The following is a 17979-nucleotide window of genomic DNA, read 5'->3' as shown; positions in this document are numbered from 1 at the left end:
GAGAACCTCTAATACGTCATTTTTTCATAAGTTACCCTACACTTACTTATTAACTTATAAGCTAATAAACTAATAAGCAATAAACTTTTTTGCCAAACACGCCCTAAATGGTTGTTACTTCCATTTATACATACCCAAACCACTTGTACTGTTTATCATCCTCTTTTTTTTCGTTTTCCTTAATTCCTTTATTAATTTAATGTCCTACTAAGTAAAATGCTAAAATATATAAATAGTAGCTTATAAAAATAAACCTTTAGAATATCAGGTGTTGTGATTCAAAAATCGATAAATAGGCATTTAAGAAGGCCAAAATACTCAGGTGTCAACTTGTTCATTGTGATTTTAAACCAAGTTTGGTCACAAATTAAAACATATTCAACGATGGTATGTAATTTAAGGATTCATATTGATTTAGGTTCTCGAAACCTTAAAATATTGAACAAAATCTATATAGAATCTTATAATAAGGACAATAATCACCGTAATCAAGAAGTCCATGTGATGAAACTTGATATTATAAGGACCAATAATGAAAAAGGTTTTATTTTTAGACTAAACAAGATGAAAAATATACAAACTACCTTAATCATGTCAAATCTTGTGTTTAACCGTTCTTTATTGCAAAAGTAAGATGTCAAAATATACAGACTAATGATAATACAATGCTCTAACTGGCCCTCTTGGTTGAGTTCTTTGAACCTGCAAAGCCAACACATTAAAGAAACACAGTAAAAACCTTTTTAGGAACAAACCTGATATAATAAAGCTTTCACCCAATATATTTATAAGATAAAATACAAAAAGTTAAAAATGATGAAATCAATTACAAGTAAGGATTAAAATAAAAACCTGTTAAGAAAGAGCCATCTGCAGGAGGGATATTTGAATCAACATGTATTTTCTGATGGTTTCAAATTTTGAATTATCCGAAATTTAGGGAATGTGATAGAATTTGTTGAGAAATATAAGGATTCAAAACACAAGTTAAAATTTAATATTATTTTATTGATGACTACTTGTACTATTAGCTTAATGATTTGAACGTTTTAAAAAAATAATATTATTATATTCTATCTATTTTTAAAAATAATGAGATTTCTTTTATAAGATATATATATATATATATACATCGGTAGAAAGATGATTCAAAAATTGAATTTTGATTGAAAAAAACCAAAAGATTTAAGTTGGTAAAAACTTAATTGTTTTTTAGTTTGATTTTTATCTCTCTTATTATGTAAGCCGTCAGTGAGTTACTCTGCCGAGCTTGGCATGCCGATGTCAAAACGCGATGTGCCTTGAGGCCACCTTGGTTCCTGCCAAGGTGTTGTTGAGCTGCTCGGTGCAGCCTTACCCTTTACCTATTGTCCTATTCATGTTTCGCTTTATTTTTGTTACTTCTAGTTCTTGACCATGGCAATATTGATTCCTTCACAATCCTAACAAATGAGTACACAACTAAACTTTTAAAATATTAACAAGCAATAAATCACCAACTTATCACTTAATTATTGAGATTGTTCTGATTCAGTCCAATACCCAAATGCTCTGAACAAATTGAGCACTATTTTAGAGTTTGAGGACAAGAAGTTATCCAGTAATAATTTGTCACAAGAACCAAAAGTCTGAAATTTTAAAAATGGCAAAGGAGCCCACCCCATACCCAGTCCCCACCCTACCAGAAAAGGTCATGGAAGTCCACAAAGGTTGATGGCGAAGCCCTGTTCTGAAAAACTGGCTGCCACCACCACAAATCTCCGTTCTTTTTCTGTCTACAATGTCCAGATTTCTTCCATAGCCAATAGCACCCTTTACTTTTTCGTTTCACTCCGTGTTGGTTATCCCCTGTAAAGCTTCTTTTTAATGGAGTATAAAGCTTCTTTTACATACTGAACCCCTTCAAAGGACCCAGAGCTTTGTTACTTCTTCTGGAATGGTCGTAAAAGTCTTCTCGTTTTTTCGATAAAACTCTTACGGATTGGAATCATTGGATTGAATTTTCGTAATCTGTGTCTTATAAACTGGAGTTGAATTAGGGAGTACACATTTGTAGATTGTCGGCTTATGGATTTTCCCTCCAGGTTTTGTTGCCTAAGGGTCTTCGATCGGTATGTTTTACTCAAATCACTGTTTAATTGATTGTATAAATTCAAAGTCTAAACTTTGGAGTTTTCGAAGCGATTTTGTCTCGATGCCATTGACTTTTTCTGAATTAACGTTTATTTGAGCTGATTACACTCAAAAACTGCTTGAATTCTGCTTCTCGCTTATTGTTTGATGTTTGGAAATATCGCCTAGGGATTTTGGCTTTTACAAATCTGGATTTGGAAGTTGAGTATAGCAAACCAAGGAAATGCTTAGCGATATGATTGTTATACATGTTCTAGAATTGCTGCTCCTTGATTCTGACCTTTGCAATGAAATTAGGGTTCTTCGACTGATTGTATAGAATTATATTCCTATATCTTACAGGAAACAGAACAGGAAGAAACAGTCAACGTGGAGAATATTCTCATTGAAGGAACTGCATTCTGCTACAAACAATTTTAATTATGATAACAAGCTCGGGGAAGGTGGATTTGGCAGCGTTTATTGGGGCCAACTTTGGGATGGATCTCAGGTAATTAATTACATAATCTCTACCATCAATTCTTTCGTTTTCACTTAATTGAATCACACATCCTTCTTTCTGATTGATTAAGGTTAATCAGAAGCATATTTGATTTAGATTGTCCATTAATGTCTGTTTAAGTTAAACAAACCCTAACATCAGTTGGGTGAATGTGCAGATTGCAGTGAAGAGATTGAAGGTTTATAGCAACAAAGCAGAGATGGAATTCGCTGTTGAGGTGGAAATTCTTGCACGCGTTAGACATAAGAATCTTCTAAGTTTACGTGGTTATTGTGCAGAAGGTCAAGAACGTTTGATTGTGTATGATTACATGCCTAATCTCAGTTTGCTCTCACATCTTCATGGACAACACTCTGCTGAATGCCTTCTTGATTGGAATCGACGAATGAATATTGCTCTTGGATCTGCCGAAGGAATCCTGTAAGCCTTTCCAACCCGCTTTCTTTAAATTCACCACAACACACTATCCCCAAAATAGGCCTGTTTGGCAAACCAAACCAACTTATAAGCTAGTTTACAATAAACTAGTTTATTTTTGCCAAACAGGGCAATAATCAAACTTTTTCTTGAAAGAAAAAGTTTGATTTACCTATATGGGACAACTGTAATCTGACAGGATCGTGTATTGGTCATGTCATCCAGATATCTTCACCACCATGCGACCCCACACATAATCCATCGCGACATTAAAGCAAGCAACGTGTTGCTAGACGCGGATTTCAAAGCCCAAGTAGCCGATTTTGGATTTGCAAAACTAATCCCAGATGGAGCGACCCATGTAACCACACGGGTCAAAGGGACTCTCGGATACTTGGCACCGGAATACGCGATGCTAGGAAAAGCATCCGAAAGTTGTGATGTTTATAGTTTTGGAATTCTTTTACTTGAACTTGCTAGTGGGAAAAAACCGATTGAAAAAGTAAATGCAAGAAGAAGATCGATCACGGAGTGGGCTTTGCCATTGGCGTGTCAAAAAAAGTTTAGTGAGATTGCGGATGTGAAATTGAATGGGGATTATGTGGAAGATGAGATGAAAAGGGTGATTCTTGTTGGGCTTATTTGTGCGAGAAATCAAGCGGAAAAAAGGCCAACGATTCTTGAGGTTGTTGAGTTGTTGAAAGGGGAGGTGAAGGAGAAGGTTGTAGCTTTGGAGAATGATGAAATGTTTGTTGATTATAATGATGGGGTGTCTGTGGCTGATGATAGTAGTGAGTTTATTTCAGAGGAGAAAGAACAAAAACAAGAGATTGAGAAGGTGGGATTATAGATCTTGATTGTGTTGTTTGGTTTGTAAAAAGGGTTTGATTTTTATTTTATTTCAAACTTATTTTAATTGCATGTGATGCTAGTGGATTGTGTTGTTTGGTTCTTCTTTTACTTTTTCCCTATTAGAGTGTGGATATTATTATGCTATTTGTTAAATCAAGGTTTTTGATGTAGTTTATTTTTCATTCATTAAACGTCGAGTCCTAGATTTCTTTATAAAAGAATCTTTAAATTGTAAGTGTAGACTCCAAACACATATGAAGATAAATGAGTGGGGTAGTTTTGATTGAGATTGTTCTTGTATTTGCTTAAAAAAATTGTTTGAGTTTTTTATTGTTTTGATCCTTTTTTTCAAGTCTGAGAGGGATCCTAACCTTTGTTTGGTTAAATCTTGAGCAAAAGCATAATGGTTCGAGGGCTGATTAGTAAAGCTTGACAAATAACCTATGGACAACTTGGAATAAAATATTTCGTTTCTTTTTAATAACCATGAAAGGTATTAAATGTTAAATTATTGTTATTCTTATGTTTGGATTGAGAATAGTAGGTATAAAAGTCCAAACATCAATAATGGATCAAATACAACGAAAGAACGCCAATTTCAAATATGCAAAACACCCTTCAGAAAGTCTTCTTCATGAAATGTTTTTTGTTTGGTTTTTTGTAAATATTTTTTTATATATAATTAGAATGTTGAATATTGTTACATAATTATATTATTTTAATAATATTTTAATCTTTAATAAACTAAGCTTGGAGCAATTTATATTCAAATAACAGTTTAATGTATTATCTTATTATTTTTCTAGTTTAACGTAGTTCTATCCATTTGATATAGGAGTATTGTTTTTATTTTATTAGTTTGAATCCTTAAGCAAAGCCAAAAGCTTCTCATTTATAAGTGAACTAGGGTTTGCAAATTCAAGAGTTGCAATGGTACCTCTGTTTACAAAATAAAGTCCAGCATATAAAAAGAGAAAAATACTTTTAAGACAAAACATCAAAAATGGTCCCTGTGGTTTTCGAAAATATCAAGTTTAGTCCATAAGTTCAAAAAACCTCACAGATGATCCCTATGGTTTTAAAACTTTTAACAAATGGTTCTTCCGCCTAACTCCGTTAGCTTTCTACCGTTAAGTGAGGGACATTTTCGTCATTTCAATACACAGGGACCATTTATGAGGTTTTCTCTATTTAATATATATATATATATATATATATATATATATATATATATATATATATATATATATAATTATTTAATTAAAGGGCCCATACACACACACACTCTCTCTCTCTCTCAAGAACCCAATCAACACATTGACTTTCTAACAATCAACACCAAAAAAACATTTACAGCAAAAATATTTCGAGTTCTTCCATAACACACTAATTTGATTTTTACACAGATTGGAACCTAGCCATTGATTCTAACCCTACCCTTCTGATTTGGAGATCGTTGGAACCTAGCTGGAGAAACAAAAGCCTAGTTGAAGTGCTTCAATGGTGGCAGATATCTCAAAAGTTCAAGTAAGTTCTGATGGTTGCAGAAAGCTCGCCGGGGCAATTGATTGTGATTTCCCCACCAATTGTAAAGCTTGGAAACAATAAAGAAGATGAAGTGGTTGAGCTACCTTTAAAGAACAATTTACACATTTTTTCTGACCCATTTCTCCGACAAAATGAGATACATTTTTTCTGACCCATTTCTCCGCCGCGAATCACATTTGTAGCTTCTCATTTCATGTCAATCCCAATTCCTTTACATCCTTCGGTGAATCTGTAACAAAATTCCCAGAACAAGATCAACAAACTAAAATCTCCGGCAAACCACTATGTCTAGCAATACCAGAGGACCACTCCTCATATTTGAATTCCCTTTTCGATTCAAACGACACATCGGTGGCATCAGATTTTGATACTGAGGTAATTTCTTCATTCAGAAAATCACTAGAGTTGCTACCTCCAGCGAACCCATTTCACATAAAGCCATTAAAGAAGGTGTAATCTTGCTGTAGGTAATCTCGTTCCATTATTTTCTTCTTCAAATTCTTTTTCTGTAGATCTTAAATCCACCGATTGGGGAGGGGGGAAAGGGTATGGTTTAATAATCTGTGAAAGGGTGAAGGAATTTGAGCATTTTTGGAGGATGATATTGCTAGTGATTATCAGAGAGAGAAAGATGATATGGGAGAGCCATGAAGACGATGAAGAAGAGAGAAGAGAGAATGAGGCTGAGGAGGATCGGTGCACAACTGCATATATATATATATATATATATATATATATATATATATATATATATATATATATATATATATATATAGAGTGAGAGAGAGAGAGAGTGTGGGGCCCTTTATTTAAATAATTATATATATATATATATATATATATATATATATATATATATATATTTTAAATAGAGAAAACCTCATAAATGGTCCTTGTGTATTGAAATGACGAAAATGCCCCTCACTTAACGGTAGAAAGATGACGGAGTTAGACGGAATGACCATTTGTTAAAAGTTTTGAAATCACATGGACCATCTGTGAGGTTTTTTGAACTTAGGGATTAAACTTGATATTTTCGGAAACCATAGAGACCATTTTTGAAGTTTTGTCTATTTTTAAAAAAGAATAACAACCAAGATTTGTAACAATAGCTTTTGAAAAAGTTAAAAACAAAGTTAGTAAAAAATGGGAGAAGTTTATAAAAAAATATGGACGGAATTTGTGAAAAAAATAAAAATTGGTCAAGAAGTGCAATAAGAGAAAAAAGAAAAAGGATTGAGTTTGTAAATATTTTTTAAAATTAGACGAAATATGAATATGAAATTATAAATATATTAAATCAAAAAGCTAAAATAGAAAAAGAGCACGGTGGTGGAATCGAAAATCCACCGCGGTTTTTGTCCATACACGAAACGAGCTTTTGCCCTTATCTTATATTTTATGATTTATTTCATTTTATTATTATTATTATTATTATTATTATTATTATTATTATTATTATTATATCACTGCATACATGTAAATTTTCAAAATAAATAAAAAAAAAAACTGTTAATTTTTTAGACTAGATATAGCTTAGACGTATTATGTTTTTTGTTTTGAAAATCTTCAAGTGAAAGCTTTCATGCCCTAATGGCTATCGAAGAGTGGACAGAAGTCCGGCAAAGAAGAAGAAGACACCAGGAAGATCATAACTTAACCAAGAGCATGGCAATATCATTCTTTTTTCAGAACTTCCCTGAAGATTGGGACGAGAAGGCTCTGTGGCTAACATTCCAAAGGTACGGAACAATAGTGGATCTCTACCTAGCCAGGAAGAGGAATATCAAGAACAAGAGGTTTGGTTTCATTAGATTCATTAGAATAGAGAATATCTCAGAGTTTGAAGGAAAACTAAACGGAATCTGGATTGGAAACTACAAGCTAAGAGTCAATTTAGCTAGATTCCAACGTAAAAGCACAGCCAACCCCCGCTCTACTATGCCCCCCATCGGTCACGGCCAAAATAAGCAACCCTATGGCTACCCCCATCTTCACTCATTCCAAACCAATAATCAAGATGCACAGAAGTGTACCAAGAGCTATGCAGAGGTGGTTGCAGGAGATAAAATGCCGAAAGAAACTACAAATCCAACCCCAATCAGGATGTCATCCTTTGAGGAAACGAGAGAATTCATGAAACGGGCACTAGTTGGCGAAGTGGAAAATTTCCAAGCTCTAATGAATGTGAGAGCTTTTCCGGAGGTTGAAGAATGCCCTACTGTAGTAATGAGATATTTGGGAGGATTAAAAATGCTCGTGGAATTCGAAAGTGAAGCTGCAAAGTCCAAGTTCTTAGTGGACGGAAGGCAGATCTGGAAACCTTGGTTCAAGACGATGTATAACTGGAACCCAAAAGAAAATTTTAACGTAAGAATAGCTTCCATAATGATTTTCGGAGTCCCTCAACACGCATGGTGTGAGGAAGCTTTCTCGGTCATTGCAAGCAAATGGGGCACTGTAATAATACCAGAGGAATGTGCAACTGATAATCCAAATATGGCGTTTGGTCGGGTAGGGATCCTAACATCGCACCCAAATCTAATCAACCAGTCAATAACTATCTCGGTGGATGAATCTCCTTTCTCCATAACAGTTTTGGAAGACCTCCTTGAGTCTACAAGGCTAAGTCCGGTGGTTGCTAGCAATGAGTTCGCCCTCAGTCCTAACTCAAGCCCTAAGTGGTTCGAGAACCCGTATTGGGAGGACCTCCATGAGTCGAGCGTCGAAGACATTGCAGAAGAAGGTGAAGGTGAAATCAATAGCTCTGATGGCGAAGACATCGTCTGCTCCCCAGTTCAGGATACTAACAGCAAGACCCTCTCAAATTCGTCGGCGATACACTCTCGAGAAGATAAAGAAAAATCTCCGATGAACAACAACTGCTCTCACAACTCCCAAGGCTCTCCGCGTATACCAAGAAGCCCGGATGCGGCTAGAGAGGAAAACGAAGAGCCACTCGATCACATGGGGAATTTCTCTCCTCAATCGCTCCAAAATCCGGGTTCGCTCCAAAATAATACAGCAATTGGAAACGAAGCCCAATCCAAGTCTCCTAACGGCCCAACTCAAGAAGGATCCACATCCTTAATTAGCCCAAGACAAAAATCGCCAGTAAAATATAATCAGATAGATTTAAACTCAGCTCCCGTCTCCTCTGATAACGCAATCCCTCTTTTATCCCAAAACCAACATGTCTCCCAAAACACGCATCAGGTCGGGATCGAGAAATCAAACACCGAGGTCGAAGTGTCACAGACAATTGAAATCGGAGAAAGGATCGGTTTTCAAGTGCAAGGGTTTGAAGACCAGATCAAGGAAATTATCAAGACAAGGCGAATCACAATCATTGATCAATGAATATAGTTTCGTTAAACTGCAGAGGGGTTGGCTGTGAGGTAAAACGAGATTGGATCAAGAATATTAGGAGAGACAATAAAGTTTTTCTCTTAGGTTTACAGGAAACAAAATCAGTGGAGCTTAAAGGGTGTCTTGACAGATCCATATGGGGTGATTCCAACTTTCAATGTGAAGTTTCTGATCCTGTGGGTCTCTCGGGCGGTATCGCAACAATTTGGAACCCCTATCAATTCAAATTATCTGAGGTTATCTCCGGAAATGGCTATCTGTTAACCAAAGGGGAATGGATCCCATCCAAAACAGAATACTCTTTCGTAAACGTGTATGCCCCAAACGACCCTGGTCGCAGGAAACTATTATGGGCTGAGTTAGAAAATACCCTGAACGCACATAGCAACTCCCGGTGGGTGATTTTTGGCGATTTCAACGAAGTTCGCTCAGAATGTGAAAGGCTAGGTTCAAGCTTCTGCATTTCATTAGCAAATCACTTCAACAACTTTATCTCAAATACAGGCCTGATTGACCTCCAAATGGGGGGTAGGCGTTTCACATACATGAGCTCCGATGGCGGTAAACATAGTAAGTTGGACCGGTTCTTAGTCTCCTACAATACCATCTCCGAGTGGCCCCATTTGCAGGTCACCGTACTCCCCCGCCTCCACTCCGATCACTGCCCAATCCTGCTCTCTTCACCAATATGTGACTATGGCCCGTCCCTATTCCGTTTTTTCAACTCATGGCTTCAAGATGAATCTGTTGATAAGGTTGTAGTTGCAGGTTGGAATTTCGAACCTTCAATAGGATTTTTCGCATCTCTCTCCCCTATATCTGTTGTTGCTGGGAAATTGAAGAACACCAAGGGCAAAATCAAAGATTGGAGGCAATCAAAAAATGTAGACGCCAACATGAAGCGTCAGGATCTTATAGAAAAAATAAATAAAATCGATTTAGAGGCAGAAAGTGGTGTGGCTAATCCAAATTTGATGGAGCTAAGAAAGTACCTTCACAAAGAATTGCTGGAAATTGAATCCAAGAGGATCAGCGACCTCAAGCAAAAGGCGAGATGTAAATGGGCCCTGGAAGGAGACGAAAATTCAGGTTTTTTTCATGGTCTAGTAAATAAAATCCTGCGATCACAACGCATTCCTGGCATCAATATAAATGGATTCTGGAAATCAAACCCGGTGGAAGTGAAAGAAGAGGCTATCAAACACTTTTCTGCAAAATTTAAAGAATCAAAGCCATGCAGACCCTCCTTTACGAGTCTTAAATTTAAAAAATTGCCGCCAGAGAATAGTTTGGAACTTGAAGCCCCAATTAGTTTTGCGGAAGTTCGATCTGCTATGTGGATGTGTGGGTCAGATAAAGCCCCTGGCCCTGACGGATTTTCATTCGCATTTTTAAAGAAATATTGGGAAGTAATTGGTGGAGACATATACATGGCGGTTAAAGACTTTGAAAGATCAAGTACCATCAACAAAGGCTGCAATTCCTCATTCATCACACTAGTCCCTAAAACTACTGATCCCAATACCTTCGATGACTACCGTCCAATAAGTCTCTTAGGGTGCCTGTATAAAATCATCGCCAAAGTTCTAGCAGAACGTCTGAAGAAGGCTATCCCTTTAGTCATTAGCGATACTCAAACAGCCTTCATCAAAGATCGTTGTATCCTTGATGGGCCTTTGATTGTTAATGAAGTTATATCTTGGCTCCGGAAAAACAAGGCTAAGGCTTTCCTCCTTAAAATCGACTTTGAAAAGGCCTTTGATTGCCTTAACTGGGGCTTCCTAGATTCGGTAATGGCACAAATGGAATTTGGGGGTAAATGGAGAAGCTGGATTCAGGGCTGTTTATCTTCAGCTAGAGCTTCAGTAATTATAAACGGCTCAGCAACCAAGGAATTTAATATGGAAAGGGGAATCCGCCAGGGAGACCCTCTATCTCCCTTCCTCTTTATCTTGGCCGCTGAAGGTTTAAACGTTGCCATGGAAGAAGCTGTAGATCACAGGATATTCAAAGGTATTTCTCTCCCAAGATCAGGTCCAGTCCTGTCCCATCTACAATATGCAGACGACATGATTTTCCTAGGGGCTTGGTCCAGTTCAAATGCCAAGAACCTAATTAGAATTTTACGTTGTTTTGAATTATCTTCCGGTCTTAAAATTAATATGTCGAAGAGCAAAATACACAGGATTGGGGTCAACAACCTCGAAATTGAATTACTGGCCAGGAGTATATATTGCTCGGTTGGGAGCTTTCCCTTCTCATACTTGGGAATGCCGGTGGGGGCTGCAATGTCTCGAGTATCATTGTGGAGTTCTATCTTAAACAAATTTCAATCTAGATTGTCAAAATGGAAAGCTTCATCTCTATCTTTCGGTGGAAGGTTAACGCTATGTAAAGCCGTTCTTGGTAGTCTTGGAACATATTTGTTCTCCCTATATAAAGCCCTTGTGAAGATCATTAGTACATTGGAAAGTTATAGAAGAAGGTTCTTTTGGGGAGGTTCATCTGATAAAAACAAAATGTCATGGATTGCATGGGATAAGGTCTTGGCTAGTATTGATGATGGGGGTCTTGGGGTCGGGAGCTTGAAAGCCCAAAACCTCGCTTTATTAGGGAAATGGTGGTGGCGGTTCAAGTCTAACAAAAAAGAGCTGTGGAAAGACGTAATAACAGCAATATATGGAAAAGAGGGGGGCTTCAACGCTCCTTCAAGGGCAAGGAGAAAAGGTTTTTGCTGGGGCACCATTGTAAATCTGCATTCCGACCTATCAAAACTCGGTATTGACCTTAAAAATCTGTTCTCGATCCAAAACGAAGGCAGGTTCTGGAAGCTAGGGTCCTCAAGAATATTCACAGTAGCCTCTTTGAGAACACATATAGATAACAATATCCTGCCAAAATCAAGCAATTGTTGGATCTGGAACCACCTGGTTCCCCGAAAAGTAAATATTTTAGCTTGGAGAGTTATTCACGGTAGATTACCAACTAAAGAAAATTTGTTTAATATAGGAATCGGTTCCAACCCTCTTTGCACTCTATGCAATCAGTATGTCGAATCCGAGAGTCATTTATTCACTACCTGCTTAGTTTCATTAAGAGTATGGAGTGAAGTTGCAACTTGGTGGCATCGGTTTCCACCAGGTTTCCAGTCGGTTAAAGATCTTCTCCACTGCAAAGCAAATGTTCAATCTAATGGCGATTTCGGTTTAATTCATGAAGCTGTGGCTTTGGTCTTTATCTGGGTTATTTGGAGCTTTAGAAACAAAATGGCTTATTCAGACAAGCGAATCTCTCCTTCCTTTCTCGTAAATGATATCCAGACCTTATCGTTCTTATGGATAAATGCTAGACATAAATCTAAGAAACTTAGATGGTTAGAATGGTGCTGTAACCCAATCCAAGAAGTTGGCCTGAATTAAAATTCAAATGGGGGGGGGGGGGGGGGGGGGAATGGGGATAGTTGGGCTCCTGTTCATTCTTTTGGTGTCTTGGTGTATGCCAGGGTTAGTTTAAGTGTGTGTTTGGTGTGCGTTCTCTTTTTCCTTTTTCCGGGTAGATATCTTATAGGCTTAAAACTATACCTGGCATTTCTTTCGTGTATTCTTTCTAGTGTGGGTTAACTTAAAATAGGATGTGGGGGAAAGCTGTTATTTGGTGTGTGTTTTCCTCTATTCGTGTTTGACTCCTTCTGCAGGTTCCTTTCAAATTACACCTATGTTTTAGCAGTAGTCGCACTTCATATTGCAGGTCATCTCAATTGCCCTCATTGGAGTTGGAGAAATCTCATGCAGGAGATGAGGTTACCTTATTTGCAACTGGAAGATAGTCAAGGAACAAATTGACCAGAAGAACCTGGTCTCTTGGAGGGGTACTTTCACTTTTGGAATAGGTAGCCGATGTCTCAAGCTTCCTAGACGTAGACTCTGGGCGTAACTCAAGTTTTGATGTACAATGTAACTCCCTAGTTTCAGCTTCAAATTAGTAAATTAGTATAGGCTGTCTTATCCGTATCTATGTTCTATTTTCTTAACATTTTGTACTGTATTGCCACTGCTGATCTAATGAATACATATATTAACCTTGTCGTTCAAAAAAAAAAATGTTTTTTGTTTTGAAAAATATACAGTGAATTTTGAGTTTTCAAATTCTCATATTTTTTTTTTTTGCACAATAACTCTCATGTCTATACTATCTGATAAAAGAAATCTTACTATAAATAGAATTAATATAATAATAATATTTTTTTAAGATGTTCAAATATTTAAGCTTAAAGTACAATCAATTATTAATATAATAATATTATAATATATATCTTACAAATGATAATGCTAGAGATACAAGTATTAAAAACACATTTAAATTAATATTTCTTTATTTTTAGGGATTGAATTAGTATTTTCATCAATTTTGATCTATCTTGTACTCCTAAAATATCTCTTATCTGGTATCTGGTGCATTCGAAATCTGAAACACTTCTTTTCGACAAATCGTTTGAAATTTAAAAGCTCATTCAAATTGGAGTTTCATAATTTTTTGCATAAAATATAGTTGACTAGAGACTAATTCAAATCTTCATCTCCTTTTCCTCCATGGAATCCACCACCACAATACTTTTTGGTTTTGACATTGCACTTTTTATTTTTGTAAAACCGATCGATAATGGTGGAAGTGTTCTTAGAAATATAACTCTCCAATTTTAGAGGGAATATTGACGTCTTAGCTTCCCACGCCATCTAATTTGTTAGTTAGATAGTTTATCTTGTAGCTTGGTCTTTATTTTCTCTTATGATATGATATATATATATATATATATATATATATATATATATATATATATATATATATATATATATATATATATATATATATATATATATATATATATATATATATATATATATATATATATATATATTTAAACGATTGATGCCGTGACAAATTTCAATTGAATAATTACAATGTTCAACCATTTATTCTATCGGTTATTTAATTGAATCTTTAATTCAATTCAAGTTAGAGGTGATAAATCGGGCCATCGTGTCGTGTTTTTATCGTGTCGTGTTTTTTTAACTAACACGAAAACGAACCGATTAAAAAACGACAAACACGACACGACAAAGATAACATAATAAAAAATTAGTTTATTTAATTAATATTTAATCATAAATATCACGAAAAACACGACAAACACGAAAAACATGACAAATAAATGTTAATCGTGTCAATTTCGTGTCAAATTTTAAACACGAACACGAAGCGACACAACTTCGTGTTTTTTACACTTAACACAAATTCGAATTTCAGTTTCGTCCCAATTTCGTTTCGTTTCGTGTATTTTTGTCGTGTCGTGTCAACAATTGACACCCCTAGTCAAGAAATGAATATGATTGAAAAAAAATGGCAAGAAAATTAACAAAGGGTATTTTTGCAAAAAAAGAATAAATTTTTTGACATAGTATATCGGATAATATCAGACGTTTTGGATAGTATCTCAAATTCCCCTTTTAATTCTTACCTTTGTTAATTTATTGGAGCTTCTCTCTTTCGATACGTCACCAGCTGTGTAACGTGTTCCCACCTCTTGCTGCTCTTTTGCCGCTCCCAAAAACCGACTTCTTTTTCACTATTCCCAAACGTATACTCTTCAATAGAACAACACAAAATTCTCCACAGCATCTCTCCACTCGTAAGTCCGTTTCCCGATCATTTAATGTTTGCTAGAGCATCCTAATTCTTGTCAAGTAAGCTGTATGCTACTTGAATCACTTTTTGGTGATGAACAGTTACAGATATCAGTTGTATCATCTTCCTCGTTGTTTATGTTTACTTTTTCCGGCGATTTATTATTTTTTGTTTTAGATTAAACTGATTTGAATCGTATTTTGTTGCTTAATCACACGCTTCTTTTTGCAATCGGTATCTGTTTAGGTTAAAGGATGTTATATGTACCTGCTACAGTGATTATAGTAATCAAGTTAATTATCGTTAACATAATTTTGCATTCACCTCAAAAAAAAAATAGCTCTAAGGAATTTGATTGTTTTGGCCCTAGAAATTCAGAATTAAATTTAGCTCTAAGGAATCTGATTGTTTAGCTCATATGGTTTATTGGGTAGTACTTGTTTTCAGTGTTGTCAGAGGGTTAGGGTTTCTTTTCCTCCTTTTGATTTTGCTTTACTTTATTAAGTACATAGATTCTTCCAAGTGGGGTTTAACTTTTATTTTATGAGATTACTGCATAGACAGGGCATCATAGGGTTACTTTGTTTCACTGTTTTAGCAAAATGGTCTAATCATGTGCTGATTGAAAGAAAGCCGAGTTGAAATTATTCTTAATATCCATTTTTTGGTGTACACAGTTTCAAAGGTAAAATGGCTGAACAAGGAGGAACAGAGACTTCAGCACCTGCTTTTGATTATATGCTCTATGAAGGGGATCCTGATCATCTTCGAACAGTTGTAGCAACACCAAGTCAACCAAATCCTCGTATTGACTCTTCACTGTTGAAACTTAAGCACAGAATTGGACATGGACCTTTTGGTGATGTCTGGTTAGCCACCCACCATCAATCAGGACATGATTATGATGAGTATCATGAAGTTGCCATGAAGATGTTACATCCAATAAAAGAGGAAGACATGACAAAGTTTCTTGTTAAGTTTGATGAGTTATTCCTCAAGATCCGTAAACTGCAAAGTGTTTGTTGGTTGCATGGTATCTCCATCATATCCCAAAAGGTGATTTTGTTTTATCACTACAAATATGAAAATGAGAAGGGTATTAAAGTCTTTTGCACAGATATCGAGAGCAAGTTACTGTCACACACACCTTTTTAGCCAGGACAAAAAGTTTGCAATTTTTGTCCTAACATCAGTCTCAGTCAAACACAGTACAACCTGTTATTGTCTGTCATGTCCTAAGTAACAGGATATATCATGTATCATATTTTATTGGTGTAATTTATACAAACTAATTTACAAGATTGTGTTACTTTCAGGCCTTTCAACATATATGTATTGCCATGAAATTTTATGAAGGATCAGTGGGTGATCGAATGGCAAAACTTAAAGGGGGAAAACTTCCATTGCCTGATGTATTGAGGTTGTTTTTCTTATATTAAGCTCATAAAGATTGAGTGTGTAAGCAACATAAAAGATAAGCAAATTTTGCAGGTATGGTGTGGGGTTAGCTAAAGGAATCCATGAAGTCCACTCATTAGGAATCTTGGTGTTAAATATCAAACCAACTAATCTTCTCCTTGATGAACATGATCAAGTGGTTCTTGGAGATTTTGGGATCCCATATCTTCTTCTTGGAGTCCAACTGCCTGACCCTGATATGTCTTTTAGGCTTGGATCCCCAAACTACATGGCTCCAGAACAATGGGAGCCTGATGTCAGAGGTCCTATAAGTGTGGAGACTGATAGTTGGGGATTTGGATGCTGCATTTTGGAGATGTTGACTGGTGGTCAACCTTGGTTTGGTAAGTCTGTTAGCGAGATATATAATTCTGTTGTGTTGAAAAAAGAAAAACCACAGCTTCCAAGTGGTCTCCCCCCTGCTATTGAAAATGTTCTTAATGGATGTTTTGAGTATGATCTTCGTAACAGACCTCTCATTGGAGATATTCTTCAAGCATTCGAAAGGTTAGGGTTTTCTTTTTTTAAATAATCATATCCTTATCGGTAAAGTGGCTGAATTTAGACTAAATGACCGAAAACAAATTTCACAATATTCATCAATTTTAACGTGAGAGGAGGTGGGAGGAAATTTAACTTGCAGCTCCTTGGTTTAATCTCTCTTTCAAAACATAAGGGCAAAACAGTCATTTACTCACATTCAGTCCAAAAAACAAACAAACAGACTTTATCCATACTGCCAAATTTTTAAGAGATTAAAATTTAACTTGCAGCGCGCGTGACACGGTGTCCAACGATGGAGAATGGATTGGTGTAGGAAACAAAGTGACACTGAATAGAACATCCGGAAGCTTCTACTCAACATGGTTTCTCACAAAAGATCTTCTACAAGTGGGCGATATCGTCCGATCACGAAAAACACCAAACAATTGCAAAAACATGGCGGTGGCTGAAGGAACAATAGTCGGTTTGGAAAAAGACACCGATCGAGACGGTTTCGTTCTTGTTCGTGTCCAAGGAATCCACAACCCGTTAAGAGTAAACATCACCACTCTAGAAAGAGTCACTTCCGGCTTAGCCTCTGGAGACTGGGTGCGCTTATCAGACGAGAATCGGAATCGGAATCACTCATCCATCGGAATTCTACATTCCATAGATCGTGACGGAAGTGTACGTGTCGGTTTTATCGGACACGAGACTCTATGGAAAGGACACTGCGAACAACTCCAGATGGCGGACCCGTATTCCGTTGGACAGTTTGTGAAAGTGAAAGGGAATGTGTTAAGTCCTCGGTTTCCGTGGTTACATAAACGGAATGGAATATGGGCGACAGGTAGGATTACGGAAATACTTGCGAACGGGTGTCTTGTTGTGAAGTTTCCAGGGAGGTTTGTTTTTAGAGGTGAAAGTGATACGTTTTTGGCTGATCCGAGTGAAGTTGAGCATGTTTCTTTTGAAACATGCTCAACTTTGGTTGACAAGTTTGGACACGTGGAGGATTATCATTGGGCTGTGAGGCCGTTGACTATTGTGTTTGGTGTGCTTACGGCTTTGAAGGTTGGGTTTGTTGTGGGCCATAGTGTGGGTGGTAGATTGAAGAAAGGTGCTAGGAAGACTCATGGCGGCGGCGGTGGTGGTGGTGGTGGTCAGGATGGGCAGAATAGTGGCGGCAAGTCGAAGTGGCTTCCGTCGCCTGTGGCGAATATGCTATCTAGGGAAGGTAGTGCACCTCCTGTTGCAGCCAGATGATGTTATAAATAGGTAAAAAAAAACTATTTGAGATGTTCAAAATCACGGTTGTTTTTTAAAAAATTACTATAAAAAGGTAAGCAACTTGAATGTTTTGTTCATGAGGGACCTTTGGTGTGAACAAAACGTTTTAGTTGCTTACCTTAAGATAGTACTTTTTAAAACAATTATGTTTTGTACAAAACAAATAGTATGAAAAGTTGTTTATATTGTGAATATATGGATCCTGTTCTCTATTTTCAATCAAATGTATTCTTCTATTTCTTTCA

At 36.5% G+C, this 17979-nt stretch overlaps 2 protein-coding genes across 2 annotated transcripts; both read left to right on the top strand.

The window, feature by feature from the left end:
• Positions 1-1608: 1608 nt before the first annotated feature.
• Positions 1609-4074, top strand: LOC111910197 (PTI1-like tyrosine-protein kinase At3g15890). Its single transcript, XM_023905980.2, has 4 exons — positions 1609-2111; positions 2476-2623; positions 2793-3055; positions 3278-4074. Exons 1-4 carry the CDS (start codon positions 2068-2070, stop codon positions 3900-3902), a joined length of 1080 nt encoding a protein of 359 aa, XP_023761748.1. The 5' UTR covers positions 1609-2067; the 3' UTR covers positions 3903-4074.
• Positions 4075-14346: 10272 nt separating this feature from the next.
• On the top strand, positions 14347-17979 carry LOC111910196 (E3 ubiquitin-protein ligase KEG). Its single transcript, XM_023905977.2, has 5 exons — positions 14347-14507; positions 15181-15559; positions 15820-15923; positions 15995-16468; positions 16735-17979. Exons 2-5 carry the CDS (start codon positions 15194-15196, stop codon positions 17708-17710), a joined length of 1920 nt encoding a protein of 639 aa, XP_023761745.1. The 5' UTR covers positions 14347-14507; positions 15181-15193; the 3' UTR covers positions 17711-17979.

This window comes from Lactuca sativa, chromosome 5 (genome assembly GCF_002870075.4).
Source record: "Lactuca sativa cultivar Salinas chromosome 5, Lsat_Salinas_v11, whole genome shotgun sequence".
Classification (NCBI taxonomy): Eukaryota; Viridiplantae; Streptophyta; class Magnoliopsida; order Asterales; family Asteraceae; genus Lactuca; species Lactuca sativa.
This window is presented reverse-complemented; position numbering and strand designations above follow the sequence as displayed.